Here is a 14,984-nt window from a genome sequence, read left to right on the forward strand (position 1 = left end):
CGGGGCAACAGCAGCAGCAGCAGCAACAGCAACAGCAGCAGCCACAGCAGCAGCAACAGCAGCCACAGCAGCAACAGCAGCAGCAGTAGGCGTAGCAGCAGCAGCAACAACAACAACGACGAGGACGACTGCGGCGTGTAGCGTGCCCGTACTAATCCACACTTAGCTCTCTTTCTCGCTCTACCTTTAGGGAACAGCAACCACTCGTTTTGGTTTGTTGTTTGTTTAAATAGCGGCCGCGTACGTTCGCCACATCGCTGCGTGTGTGTACATTCGACACTCCCCCACCCCCTATCCCCTAAAAGAAACCTACAGAGTCGCTGCCGAAGCGTCCGTGAAGAAGAGGAAGAAGAAGGAGGAGGAGGGGGAGGACCCTTGCGCTTGATGTCAGCTGTGCGCGGCCATGCGTCTGTGAGTGAACGCTTCCGAATTTCGCGAAAAGTTCGTCATCGATGGGACCTGGGCTACTACCCTCCCCCACCTCACACATCCCCCTCGTGTTCACGCGGTGCTGGTATCGTTGTGATTATTGCACGTAACGCGTTGGGGAGGGTGGCCTGCGTGTTACTCTTCAATCGCTACTGATCCACAGCGGGTTGTCGTGTCGTGAACTTGACTCGTTTGAGTTGTCCACCCGCGTCGAAGGGGCTCTCCGTCGGACCGACTCCTATCGTCTCGTCCGTGTCGTGCTCGAACCTCTCGATTGCAGGTGGCAATGGGAAACAACTTCACCCGAATCGCTCAACGCAATCGCCCCTGGTCTCCATTCACCCACGCTGCGTGTGTCGCAAACACTCACTGCTCTCTCTCCTCTCCTCGCTTCCTTCTTCCCACGTGTTGCTCCACGTGTTGCGGGGCCCGTAGCTACGACACGTGTAGTAGCTACGACACGTGTAGTAGCTACGACACGTGTAGTAGCTACGACACGTGTAGTAGCTACGACACGTGTAGTAGCTACGACACGTGTAGTAGCTACGACACGTGTAGTAGCTACGACACGTGTAGTAGCTACGACACGTGTAGTAGCTACGACACGTGTAGTAGCTACGACACGTGTAGCCAACACAATGAGGGGTGGGGTGGCTCCATTGGTAGCCGAGACGTTCACGACTTCACTTCGTATGCGACGAGGTCGTGGGTGCGTTTCCGACCCTGTCGTCTGCTGTAATTGTTTTAAGTTTGTAATTGTTGTAAGTTTGTAATTATGAGACATCTCCTTTACCAGTGGCAAAATATAGTAATAGGTTTTTACCCTTTCAACTGGTACAAAAACTGACACCTTTATACAAGACATTATGTTTGCAATAACCACAACACAAGCAGTCCAAAATGCAAACAAAAAGAAACAACTCTGATAATTATATGCACTGTCCTTGAATATCATCAGAGTTGTTTATTTTTGTTTTGCATTTTGACTGCTTGTGTTGTGCTTATTGCAAACACGATGCCTTGTTTAAAGGTCAGTTTTTGTACCAGTTGAAAGGGTAAAAACCTATTACTAAAGTTTGTAATTGTTGTAAGTTTGTGCGTCTGTCTCTCTCCCAGGTGGCCGCGTGGTTTTTCCTCCGGGGAGTCCCTGTGGGTTTCCCCACCTCCGCATGTAGAGACGTGCGTTTAAAGAGTTTTTGGCTGCATTAATTTCCACGTGGTGATGGACCACTTTCGCTGAGCCATCGTTTGTGATGGGAAGCTCGCTTCTGAACAAAAGCCATTAACGCTCAGTGGGTCTTACCTGGTAAAATAAACAATTGTTTTAGTTTTGTTATAGTTTGCAATCCCCCCCCCCCCCTTCGTCTCAACAGTGGCTGTTCTCAAATTCTTACAATCTAACTCGTAGTCTAGAAACGTATGAACTCGTCTTATTACCACGTTGATAGTGCTGTTTGTTGCTGGTAGCTTTGGAGTTTGGTGGCCTGTGCCTTCCGCAACCATTACTTTTTTAAAAAGCCTCGGCGTTACACGCGGTCTCGTGAAATGCAGAGAGTTTCTGCTCGGTGCCTATCCGTGGTCTCTGCGTGGATGTTTTGTGTTTAACCTTCAACCCCAGTGCCTTGACCCGTACGTACCAGCGGTCATTGTTCGTGACTTCACGTGGGCACAAAGTGCACCTTTTAGCCCGACTCAAAAGTCGCCGTGTTCCATTCCACGCCCCCCCCCCCCCCCACTATTGATGGTTATTGTTTTCACCTTTATCTTTGTCAGGGTAAACCATAAAGTTTTTTTCAGCAATAACGCCCACGAAAACTGCAGTTAAAGTGAACCTTTTAAAAACCACCATTGGTAATTCGTAGAGTGATAGAAACCCCCCCCCCCCCCCCCCCCCCGTCTAGATGGATGATCGTGTTTAGGAAAATAAAGCAGATTTTTTAAAACCCTGATAGGGCTTGGATGGGCGACAACATCATGCCGTAACAAGTGTGTTGTAGACTACGGAGCAGCTAACAAAAATCGTTATACTCTACGGATATGTTCCAGCGCCTATGCTACGCGTATTCACCAACCGGCACTGACCAGCGTGGTGAAATATGGTCAAATAAACTTTGGCTCAGCATAACTTATCCAACTGGAATGAGCGAATATAATTTATCTTCGGATTGATTAAACATGAGGTCTCGGTCAAAGGCACCTTAGCGCAATGATGTAACTTCTAGGATTGTTTAAATCTAGTTTTTCTAATGAAAAACAGGTTAAAAACCAGTTACTGGATTGCCGCACTCATTGAAATGTCAAATCACGAATCGAATAGAGTTGCCCTGGTGTAATGGTTGGCACACCGGACTTGCAATCCAGAAGTTTCCGGTCTGATTCGACCTCCTGGCACGGTTCACTACCAGGTTGACTTAAGTTATAAGCCATAAAATATACAGAATGTCCATGTACAGTCCTTTTGTTAATCTATTTTTTTCTGGACCGAGGGCTTCGTCAGGATGTGCAGTTAATTGGCCATACTTCACAACGGCAAATGCAAGCTTGTGAAAGAGGAGAGCAAAGTTGTGGTAGCATAGAAGTGCAATGCAATAATGGGTTTCGTTATACTGACTTCTACTGCACACAATGTAGGCATACAACAGCCGGGAACACCTATTTAATATAAAAAAAATCATACTTTGATGCTGGCAAAAAGGTCCCATTTTGTAGCTGCTCACCCGAGCTATGAAATGCTCCGGTGGTGCATTGTCTTTTGCCTTTTGGCGTTCTCTGGTCTCACACTGGTGAGACGAGGTCATAAAGAAGGCTGTCTCTGGTGTAGGCCAATCAGTTTCAAAGACAATGCTTATATTATTAGAGCGTGTTTGTTGGCATGCTCTCACCACAAGTACGTGTGGTTAGTGCTGACTTGATTCCGTGCAAAATGTTCTATTTGGTGTTTGAACATCTTAACACCTGTTTTATTGCCAGGATGGGTAAAACCTATTCTTATTTTTTCATATTTATTAATGCTTTTGTTGCCCATCCAAGCACTAACCAGGCTGATGAGATCGGGCACATTTCTGGTGATTTGGTCAAAGGGGCCAGCACATTTTTACCCATTTTTAGCGATTGAGTTCTGCCGCTCCTAGATCCATCTGTCCCATACTTCTCACGAGTCTCATGTGTGCCAGGCTGGGCGAATGGTGGCTGCATGTGTGCTTGCTGGCTGTGCCACTCATCGCTATCTACCTGAGCGTCCCAGCGCCGCCGCTCACACCGCCGCTCCTGCAGTGGCGTGCTGGCGGGCACGTGTATCACCACGGCACACAGCGCATCTTCTACAGAGGTGAGCCCTCGTTCTGCTCACAGTTACTACCTCTTCATCCTCTATAATCCAGCCACGCCAGGGCCACCTCGCTGAACCAAGCCCAGTGTGACTCGGGAGATGCCGGATTGTGTTTTTGTTAGAGGTGTGAGCCATGCTGGCTACGTCACATGTGATTAATGTATTGAGACGCGTTTGAATTACTGGCATCATAATGCATAATTAACTCCACCCCTGTTCCTGTTTTGCCCCAAGCCAGATTCAGATGGTGTGTGAATCACGTGCAGATACAGAAAGATTTTTAAGTCGCTGCCTATTTTTCATTATTTGTTTCATTTGTTGCTGCGGCCTGCGCAGATGACCCGGGTGTCTTGGGAGTGGATGACATTGTGATTCTTCTGCACGGATTTCCCACCTCGAGCTACGACTGGAGGAAGGTGCTTTTGCATCAAGGCATATTCCATGCATCTACATGATAAGCAGATATTCTGAACTTGTGTGTTTGTCCAGAGAACTCCTCTCGTATCACATCACCGATTTCAATGTGTCTTTTGAAAAACGATGTAAAAGGAGTAAACTGTATTCTTTAAAGTATTTACTCTTGACCCAATAGTTATGCTAATTTTACTTACTGGTTCAAGTTCGGCTTATCTGCTCGACCATTTTTAATATACTTTTTAATCACACGAACCACATTTTTAAATCGGTGAATGTGTGTGCCCGGTTTAATCTCACAGCAGCTTTCTATTAGTTATCTATGTGGGTTTATGGCAAGCTGCATTCGATGTAGTGCCCAATGAGAGATATTTTAGCACTGTCATGAATGGTGATGTTTGGTAATGCAGAAAAGCCTCACGACTCGGTCTTAATACTTTCTAAAGAGGGGTCCTGCCTTGGGAAATTTGTCCATTATTTTCAAGAGTGCATATGGGAGGAAACTGGAATACCTGGAGAGAGCCATCTACACAAAGGCAATAATACTCAAAAGATCTGCATACGTAGGTTCATGAGCCCATTTTGTGTACCGAGTTTTTCTCATGAGTGAGTTTGACAAAAGCATGAACTGCCACACCCTACATAACTTTTACATTTATTGTTATCTTTTCCCCCAATTTTATCTCGATCGTGCTATAAGCATAATGTCACGAGATGAAGTTTCCATTATGGAAACTTTCTTGCCAGTTTATAAATATAAGAATAGGTTTTACACTTTCTGGCAATAAAACAGGTGTTAAAATGTCAAAAGCACCAAACCGTTTTCTTTCTGTCTCTAGTGTGGACCAATCGGTTTCTAAGACGATGCATCTATTATCGGAGCATGTTTCTTGTTTGCATGTTCACCACAAGTACATGTGGTTAATGCAGACAGGATTCCTTGAAAAAAAGATTGTGTGTATGTGTACCTGTGTGTTTGTGTTCATGTGTACATGGGTTCATGCATGTGTGTGTTCAAGTGTGCCTGTGTGTATTCATGTGAACAGAAAAGTCTTATTTTGACGGTGAACGCCACGTTCACGGATTTAACACCAGTTTTATTGCCAGAAAGGGTAAAACCATTTTTTATGCGAAGTATCAATTCGGGTCTCTCGCAGAACGGTGCCACAATTCGTGTTCGGGAACGGCTCGCAGAAGTGGATTTCACAGAGCTACCTCTGATATTGCTTTAAGTAACCTCTGTTCCACAAGTTAGGGAGCAGAATATTCTACCTGCTCTGCAGGTGGATATAACAGTCAAACCAATATTTTACATTCTCAGAACTGAGATTTAGCCACATTAAGTTCAGAAGGAAATTTAATGTGATGCTTTCTTGTGCACCTGATGGTACTTAATGGTGTTCTATCAGTCATGATAATGAAATAGAAACTTTATCACATCCAGTCGTCGTGGAATATTCATGCACGTCGTATACGAGTCTTCTAAATTAACTTTGCTCCTGTGCATGTTGACACACACCGACATCCTACAATTGACTGTGAACGTGGACAGCAGAGGACAATGCAGCAAAATGAATTGTTGCATTGTGTATATGCTCCCTCTTCTATACTCTCCACCTTTATCGACCTGCACTGCTCATCTTGGTCAAATAACCCCCACTTCCCACACAGTGTAGGAAGCCCAGAGTCCATCAGTAGATTGACAAAGTGATTTACATGTACACTGTTTTTTACGTTGGTAAAATTGGTCACCGGGGTTGTTTGTAGGAAAGACCACGCGGACGTTAAGGGAAAGCAGTCCATTGACCAATTCGGTGCCTTGTGTCTCCCCACACCTTCGTCAGATATGGGAACCGCTGACGCAGCGATTCAGCCGTGTGATCGCTCTGGACTTCCTGGGATTTGGTTTCAGCGACAAGCCGGTATGTCACATAATTACCTGCTATGAACACATGGATCACAAACATGGACGGACATTGACAGAGCATTAATCCTCTTAATCGACGAAATCGTTCCAATTTTTGATATAAAGCCTACAAGCTCGCAAAGCCGTAGGGTCCTCACGACCACAGTCACGAGTGTGACGTGAGCCTACCCTAATTCCCGCGCTCTCCCCGCGACGCATCTCTCTCTCGCGCCACACTCTCACCCTTGCAGCGCCCGCATGCTTACACGCTGGAGGAGCAGGCCGACATTGTGCAGGGCCTCGCGGTGATGCTGGGCCTCGCCAACCGCCGCCTGCACGTCCTGGCGCACGACTACGGCATCACCGTGGCACAGGAGCTGCTGGCGAGGTGCTGACCGAAACGCACGCGTTCAGATTATGTCGATTATTTGGCCGTTGTAAATGTCCACGCGATAAGCCACTCTATTGAGCTGTCATTTGTGGCCAGGTCGCTTCTGAAAACGATGCTAGTAGCTCGGTGGGTTTTACCTGGTAAAATGAAAAGATTCGGTGATTAGCTTACCTTTCCCATACTTTGCATTCCTATTGTTTTTTTTATTGTTTGTAACTTTCTGACCCACCCCTACTGGACATCTGTGAAAAAGAACTTTATTGCTCATCGGATTCCTCTAGTATGAATAAATATTCGGATTCTGACTCGTCAGCCGATTCTCTGCCCTTCGCTGGCATTCCGTTGCTCTTCGTAGGCATGCAATGTCCCCGTGCTGAACACCACTTTCCTTTACTGGCTGCAACGTTTTCTCACCGGCTGCACCACCCCCCTCGCGTGCAGCCACTATCGAATTCTTACTAAACATGACCTCTGACCACCTGCAATCCTCCCCTCTCAAGCCCACAACCTCCGCTTGCTGGTGGCAATAACCTCTCACCGGCTGCAACTCCCCTCACATGCACCTCCAGCGTTTCCCTCCTGCCACAACGTCGTCTCAATGACTAAAACATCTCCTCACTATTTGCAATCCTTCCTTTACAAATATAACTTTTCTTGGCTTATCGAAATCTCCGCTGTTTGTTTCACCACATCCCTTCACTGCCCGACGAGTACACGTTTACTTTGTGGTCACCGGTGAGCAGTAAACCCTCGCTTTAGCTCCCTCTGGATCATTTACCCCAAGCCTGTTTCACGTCGTTTGCTCTCGGGGTTGTGCACAGTGTATGTTACATTCACACAAAAACACTTTTCTCTGTGACTGCTATTGTGGCTTTGGGGTATTTGTTAATATCAATTGTCATTTTTATTTATCCAAGAAAGCCTTGCTGAGTCTCAATACTTATTAGGAGCATTCTGCAAATTAGCCAGTTCTGTTTTAATCAATGCTTTTATCCTCATCAGCATTTTTTATTGTTTATTTAGTGTTTCACACCTGCACGCCAGTCTTCGTATTGTACCTAAAATATTAAACGTTCAAACTTCCCGATGTATAACATCATGAGAACTGTCTAAACACTCCCAGCATGCTTTCTTGGGGAAATTAAAGGCAATTTAAAAGTAACTTTTAACACGTAGATGGTATGCGTCCATGAAGTCAACAGTGGTGCAAGGGTCACAAGTCTTCCTGCCTCTGTCCACAGAGCTGTATAAATGAGCACACCACAGTTCGTCAATTGGCAGGTCGCTTGTGGTTACTTTTACCTCTTGGAAGCGGCCTGGCAGTGTTGGCGAGTAGGCAAAGTACACTCGAGCAGGGGTCCACAACCCCCTGTTAGGAACTGGGCCGCACAGCAGGAGGTGAGCGGTGAGCGAGCGAAGCTTCATCATCTGTATTGACAGCCGCTCCCCATCGCTCGCATTACCATCTGAGCTCCGCCTCCTGTCAGATCAGTGGCGGCATTAGATTCTCAACGGAGCGTGAACCATACTGTAAACTGCGTATGCGAGGGATCTAGGTTGGGCGCTCCTTATGCGAAGTCAGAATCTGACACTTATTTTAGTCCACGTGTGGCCTGCACATTATTTTATTTGCCACTTCCATCCGCGCCTATTTTCCGCACCGCGCGCTTGTCTCGGTCACAGTTTTGGTAAGCCCACAAGCTTGACCCTAGCCAAAATCAGAAAAAACAAACGTTGCTGGAGTGCTTCTTTGAAAAGGGGGAAAGACCCAATGATGACCCCCCCTCCCACCCCCCCCCCCCCCCCCCCCCCCCCGTGAAAAAAAAAAATTTGTCTTCCACGAAACCGGTCCCTGGTGCCAAAAAGGGTTGGGGACCGCTGCTTGACTAGAGTCTCTAGGGCTCCCTCTAGTGGAGGCCCATCTGCCAGCAGTGGTGTTAGCAATTGCAAGGATGCACCTTTAACTTTTTTATAATGACTTGTGTGAGAACATGCGAGGTTTAATTATAGTCTTTCATTTTAAATAAGGCATGAAGATGGAACTCCTGGACACCTACTGTTCAAAAGTGTCTGCTTTTCTAACGGAGGTAAGAGAGTACACATTTCTACCATAGCTTTTTTCTGAAATTCAAAAGCAGCATTCCGAAGTGCCTTCACTACCACGTTTTCAATCCTCTTATATTGCTAGCCATTACACAATACGGTAACATCGACACTCACAAATTAAATAGCATTTCGAGTACACAAAGTAGCAGGGAAGAGATGCATGCTTGTCACTGGCCTGAATGTGAAATTTCTGCTGGCTCTGAACCGCCCCATACTTGTGTAGAGGAGTAGTGGAGAGTGGTGGCGTCGTGTGCGCTGTCCGGTGCGGTGACCTCACGGGACGTGGGGTCGCACGCGCTGGGCAGTGCACGTGACATCACCCCTCCGAGGGTATATAAGGGAGACCCCGTAACGTAAGCGGGGTCACTATAGGAACGGGGATAGTAAACAGGGTGAAGAGGGAACCAGGGATAGTGAGAGGGAGCAAATAGGGAGTCTGGGGAGAAGCCGGTGGTAGCCGAAGAGGTGCTTCTCTCTCCGGTCGGTGGAGTCGGCAGACTCCACGATCCGACACGAGAGAGAGACCGGAGCTAGCCGGCAGGGACCCAGACTCAGAGTAGGACCCCTAGCCCCTGGGAGTTGTGTACCCTGTGTAGTTTTGACCAAGAGTAATAAATCCTGGCGGAAGCCCCTAACTTACCTCCGTCTCCGAGTACGTCCGTCGGTAACTTCTCTACACTTGTTTGAACATAAGGTCACATTGACTCTGACCTTGGTTCTGACTTTGACCTGAAGCATGGAGGGGGGGGGGATGCAGTCTTGGAATTACACTGAAACACCGAGAGAGGATCACGTGGATCAGGGAACAGACATAAATTAGAGACCTTATTGATTGTAGGGAAAATAAACTTTCAGCCGGACACATCACCAGCAGGAATGATAGCCGGGGGTCGAGACTAACGATGGCGTGGCGGTTAGAGGCACTGCGGCCGAGAGGATGGAGATGGAGTGATGAGGACACCTTATGTCCAGCGTAGGTGCATCGCAAGACCGTGAGAGATGGGGTGACAGCTTGAGTGGTGGCTAGACCATGGTTGATGATGGTGATCGATTTTAATGTCACTGGACGTATTGAAAAAGAGCTTTATAGCCTAAATTTCGATTTGAAGCTTTCGTGACTGCAGGGATTCATATTCTTGGTTCTTTCGCTTTATAGCCTCATCGTATTCCTCCAGGATAAATAAAGATTCAGATTCTGAATTGCTTCGCATAATTCCTGAAGCCACTAGAGGTGCTACATTCGCCACAGTGGTAACTTGTGGAACCTATGGAATAATTACCCCAGATGTGAATTGCTAGCTGATTTGTTCACTGTCGGTGTACAGAAAGGTACAGTGGTAACACTGCATTGTCAAGAGAGCATTACAGTGGAGTGTCTGAAAGTCACTTGAAAGTCTTTGTCTCATTAACACCGCTTCAGTCTCGTGTCGAACATCCCATGGCACACAGCCTCAGTGCGTATCGGTGTACGTACGGGAAAAGATCATTTGGTTGATTGAGTTGCGTCTTCCCCTTCTACCTCAACACGTTCGTCAATAACGTATCGTAGACGATGTTTTGGGCATCGCCAATAATTCTGCTAAACCTGAATGTCGATTTAATGCTTTCTGTTACATTTGCAACCTTTTTTTCTTAATACAGTATTTATATCGCTCCGATCTTTGCACATGTACGTGATATTTTGAAAATTGAATAAGCTAACTTCCAGATGATCTGATATAAACAATAAGAATAAACACTAAAGTAATACCAACGTAATCGGCTACTTAAATTCGTCAAATACAATCTTTGTTTTCATGATAGTGCCTAAATTGTATGATATAGTGCCTAAAATGTGACCGTATCTCTATCAACCAAGTTATTTGGTGATGTAGCTGCATTGATCAGTGGGGTGCACAAGCACAAATGACAAAATACTCAACAGTTTTACATTCTAGATTTGAAGTTTTCGTGACTGCAAGGATCCTTACTCTTTGGTTCTTTCGGTAAAGTCGCGTAGATGAAAATAAAAATAACTAAATTAAATCGCGACGTTTCGGAGGCAGCGCAAGCTTCTGTCATCAGGAGGGACAACCCACAGCAAAAGAAAACAGAATTATAATTACTGTAGTGAGTACTACAGTCATTCTGTGGTTGTCCCACCTGATGACGGAAGCTTGTGTTGCCTCCGAAACGTCGTGATTTAATTTAGTTATTTTTATTTTCACCTACGTGATTTTACCGAAAGAACCAAAGAGTACCAGTTTAATACTTTTTTTGCCCTTTGTTCACATTGCAGGCCTATTTCCGGAAACAAATCACCCCCGGCTATCGCAGGAGGTATGTCGCACACGCTCGCCACCGAGTCTCGCGAGAAGTCGTAACACTAATACTGGCACGCCGTGTCGTGTAGGGGTCACAAGCCTATTGGAGTGAGCTAAGCTGCTGTGGATGATTCTACATCAACATAGTAAAAAAAAATTCGCCCCAAAAACGTCAAATATGGCCCAGAGTGCAGAACTACATGGGAAGAACAGGAGGAGATGGGACGGACCGAGCAAAGGAAAAGGAGAGAAGGGAAAATCGGTTCAGGGAGTCTCTTAAAGCAGATTGACATTTACAATACATTTGTGTGTTTTTCTTTCTTTCTTCAGCGTATGGAAGAGCTTTATTTGATTGATGTGAGAGAAACACTCTATACGGAACATATAAAATAAAGAAGCCTATTGCAGAAACTTCAAACGTAGCTCTGGGACATCATATTCCAGGCTTTGTTCCCCAAGCACAGGGTGGTGCACTGCTTGCCGCAGTCACCGAGGACTGAAGATGTTTAGTTTGACGAGTTACAAATTGTCTATCCATCGCGTAAGAGATGCGTCGTCTGATTACGGATATGAGAGAACTCGAGACGGGACTCCAGTAAAGTGACGTTCCCTTCCAGGGTCTGTCCCGTCATATGGCGCATCGAATGACTCGCTGAGAAAATTTGCGATGGGAATGTTTCTTAATGCCATGACACAATTGCGGTAGGGTGCTCTGGAAATTCCAGGCGAATTCGGGGGTGTGAGATGCCCTGGTACGTTCCTTTTGTCAATAAAACCCCTGTTATTTAAATTTTAACCAAATATAGCCCATTTCCAGCACCTAATGATCATTTTTTGAGTACTCAAACGTTCATGTTGTCTTTAAAACATGAATCTCGTTAAACATTAAGATTCAGCGAAACATAAGAATTAATATAATCTAACATAAAGAACTTGATCCTGAGGATGTGGTGGAGCAGTACTCTCCAGTAGTTTCTGAACTATAGTACGACAGCGGGAGTAAACTGTGAATGCCATATAAGCATCGCGAGGAAACAAAGCCAGGAAACAAGACGATAAAGCTTGACACGCTCTCAATGTTTAAACAGAGTGGAACAACGTGGACGTCCAGAATGAACGCCTCCATTCGCGACCCAAACATCGCACCCTCCCGGCTCTGACACTGCTCATCGAAATCACTGCTGGAACCATCAAACGCATCAGAACACCGACAGGCCAATGCACTACATCTCTTTCATGAATGGATAATGAAAGACAAACCGCGGGAGTGAAATGTTGGACATGCAACCCAAACTGTGTGGACCATATAGTAATCCCCCCCCTCCCCATATTCTGCGCTCCTTAAACGGAGGAGGACTAGCAAAAGTTCACCAACTCTCCCCTGAAGCCCTCTCGTCTTGGCGAGCAGACCTCAACATTGCCATTTACCTCCTGAATGTATTGCTGCCATGTTCAAGTATAGAATAGAATGTTTAAACCTTATGAGTGCGATTTTCAATGTTTTCCATGTTTGGTGGTCACCATAAAAAAACCCTGTTATGTGCGGCACGCGATTTGTCCGCTCGCGTGATTCCGAAGGTAAATCTGTGCTCTGCGATCTGCGCATTTGGTTCTGTTGCAGATCTTGAACGAGGAGTTCGTGCTCTCGCCGGTGCTGATGAGGTTGATGAACTTCATCTTCTTTAAACAAGGGCGAGTTTTTTTTTATTATTATTATCCGATGACGTTGAACTATGCTGCAGGACGGTGCAGTAGTTCGCGCGCTGCCCTCTGAAAGCTGACGATCCAGAGTTCGATTCTGGGCCGCGGCTCCCAGCAGTGGCGAGCGATGTGTGTGAACTGGTGCTGTGTGGTCTTCCCCTCTTCACCAGGAGAAGGCGGTACCGCAATTGGACGAATCGCCGTCTGTTTGCAACTGTACGGGGATTGAGCGTTGCCCCCTCGCGTGCGTGGGTTTTCTCCGGGTGCTCTGGTTTTATCCCACTTTAACAAAAAAAAAGCCCATTTAACTGTTATAAAAACAGCTTAAATGTAAAACCCAATGCAGGGACCAGCCTGAAAAAAGTCCTCCAACTGGGTGTGAGCGTCCTGGGTGGTAAAAGAGTGAAGTATATCGCACTCATCCGTATCCCTTTACGCCTTAACGAGCCGCACGTCTCGGCGGGCCAGAGCTCGGTGGCCCACTTTCACAAGATCCGTTGCGGGCCGCATATGGCCCCATGGTCAGCCAGTTGCAGAATCCTGTCATTAGGCACCTTCAATTTGAGGGTTGTGATGGCAGCAGGAGTGCCGCGGTGGTAGATTTTAACTACCTCGCCTGGTATACAAGAGGTCGTGGGTTTGATCCCGACCTTAACGCCTACTGTATATTTGGAGTTTGCATGTCTCTCTCTTCCTGGTCGTGTGAATTTTTATCCAGGGTTCTCTTTTTTTTTTTTCCCCTCCGCGTTTAGAAACGTGGATTTAGAACATTTGCCTACTAAACATTTCCACGTAATAAGCCACTTCGTTGAGCTATCAATTCTGGCTCGGTCGCTTCTAAAAATGAGCTATATAGCTCGGTGGGCTTTACCTGGTAAAATGCAAATAGTGTAGTTTCGGCAGCACGGCAGCGTATTTACATTGATGTGATCTCACCCGCAGACTCCGGGAGGTGTTTAGCCCCTACACCCAGCCCACCGACCCCGAGTTCTGGGACATGTGGGTCGCCCTGCGCTTCAACGACGGGCATCTCGTCGTCAGCAGGTCGGTAGATACATCCTCCGTTTACTTTACTGTTTAATGAGGTGGGAAACCCCATTGAGATCCATGGCGAGTGCCTATTAGGTGACCTGGTGTAATGTGAGTTGAGTGTTTGGCGAGTGCGAGTGGTGTTGGGTGACTGAGTGTTTGGAGAGTGCGAGTCTCAGGCGCATCATGTCGGGAAGATGTCTGGTGAGGCTGTGGTGCATGGCAATGAGTCGTAATGGTTTCAGGTGAATGGTGTCTGTGGAGACTGAGGCATGTAGTGATTTGAGCAAAGTTGGCGTACCAAATAAAGTAAACGCTCAAATCCATGACCATATGTTTCTGTGCAGTCATTGCTGGTGGGTTGAGACCATCAACTTCACCTTTAAAACCTGTTTGAATCGCTGGCAACCAAATCCCACATTCAAACCCAAAGATCTCAACGGTTTCGGCTCGCCGTTATGATATGGGCATTAACCTCTTTAAGTAACCCGCCCCAATTGAGGCTCTTTCAAATATCGGTGTTGTGAGGCAGCGGTAACAGGCAGCAGCGGCGGCAGGTTGTACCCACCCTACCCACATTCGTGTTAAATCTGTACCCATTTATTAAAGGGGCGGGGGTGCCCAAAACTAATCTAAAAACTACGCGTTATTTTGTCGCTTAAGCAAACTAAGTAAAGTGGTTGGTCTTCAGAAGGTTAAGTCGGTTTGGGTTGTAAACATCGCTGGAAGGGGGATACTTGGCCGGTGGTCGAGACCGATGACGGAATGGCAGCCAAAGAAGAGGAACGCCGAACACCGAGATGCACAGGAGAGAAGAATTGTTGCACCACAGGACCATGAGGGATGGTGATGGCATGGGGGGAAGCCTTCATCCAGCAGTGGATAGACCATGGCTGTTGCTGCCACTGCTTTACTGCTGTTAGAATGTACAATGTCATCAACTGAATTGACCGCATCACCCCTCTGCTTCCCCCGCCCCCCCCACATATGGTCGTGCTGCCCCTACCGGTGCATTCCTAATTTTGGCACCGCTGGAAAGTGGCGATGCCGGGCGTGTGTGTGGTGAACTTTGACCTGTGTTGTGCCGTGTGCAGTCTGTTGCAGTACATCCAGCAGCGGTGGCAGAACCGGGCACGCTGGGTTGATGCCCTCATCGTCACCAGGGTGCCGTGTGAGTTGGCGATTTTCCACCGAACCCTGCCCTTCCCCCCCCCCCCCTGTTGGTGTGCACCACAGGCCACCTGTAATCCAGCACTGTTATAGGGGTGGTTGTTGGGTTGCGCAAATTTGTGAAATCCCCTCCCTACCTTACCCCCATGGGCGTCGAGGTCACCATCTCTTGGCTTTCCGGGGTAAAATGGCAATACACTGCACCTC

The 14,984-nt window shown here is 47.0% G+C and overlaps 1 protein-coding gene across 1 annotated transcript in view; it reads left to right on the forward strand.

Annotated features, from left to right (window-relative positions):
* Positions 1-14,984, forward strand: part of MEST (mesoderm specific transcript) — a 20,279-nt gene continuing 5,295 nt past the window's right edge. Inside the window, exons 1-10 of the mRNA XM_061574429.1 lie at positions 1-411; positions 3,603-3,757; positions 4,094-4,173; positions 6,016-6,093; positions 6,329-6,465; positions 8,497-8,555; positions 10,853-10,893; positions 12,499-12,569; positions 13,521-13,622; positions 14,702-14,778. Coding sequence (XP_061430413.1) covers positions 404-411; positions 3,603-3,757; positions 4,094-4,173; positions 6,016-6,093; positions 6,329-6,465; positions 8,497-8,555; positions 10,853-10,893; positions 12,499-12,569; positions 13,521-13,622; positions 14,702-14,778 — 808 coding nt within the window. The 5' untranslated portion in view covers positions 1-403. The remainder of the gene's footprint in view (positions 412-3,602; positions 3,758-4,093; positions 4,174-6,015; positions 6,094-6,328; positions 6,466-8,496; positions 8,556-10,852; positions 10,894-12,498; positions 12,570-13,520; positions 13,623-14,701; positions 14,779-14,984) is intronic.

This window comes from Lethenteron reissneri, chromosome 55 (genome assembly GCF_015708825.2).
Source record: "Lethenteron reissneri isolate LAM-NWPU_2019-01 chromosome 55, ASM1570882v1, whole genome shotgun sequence".
Classification (NCBI taxonomy): domain Eukaryota; kingdom Metazoa; phylum Chordata; class Hyperoartia; order Petromyzontiformes; family Petromyzontidae; genus Lethenteron; species Lethenteron reissneri.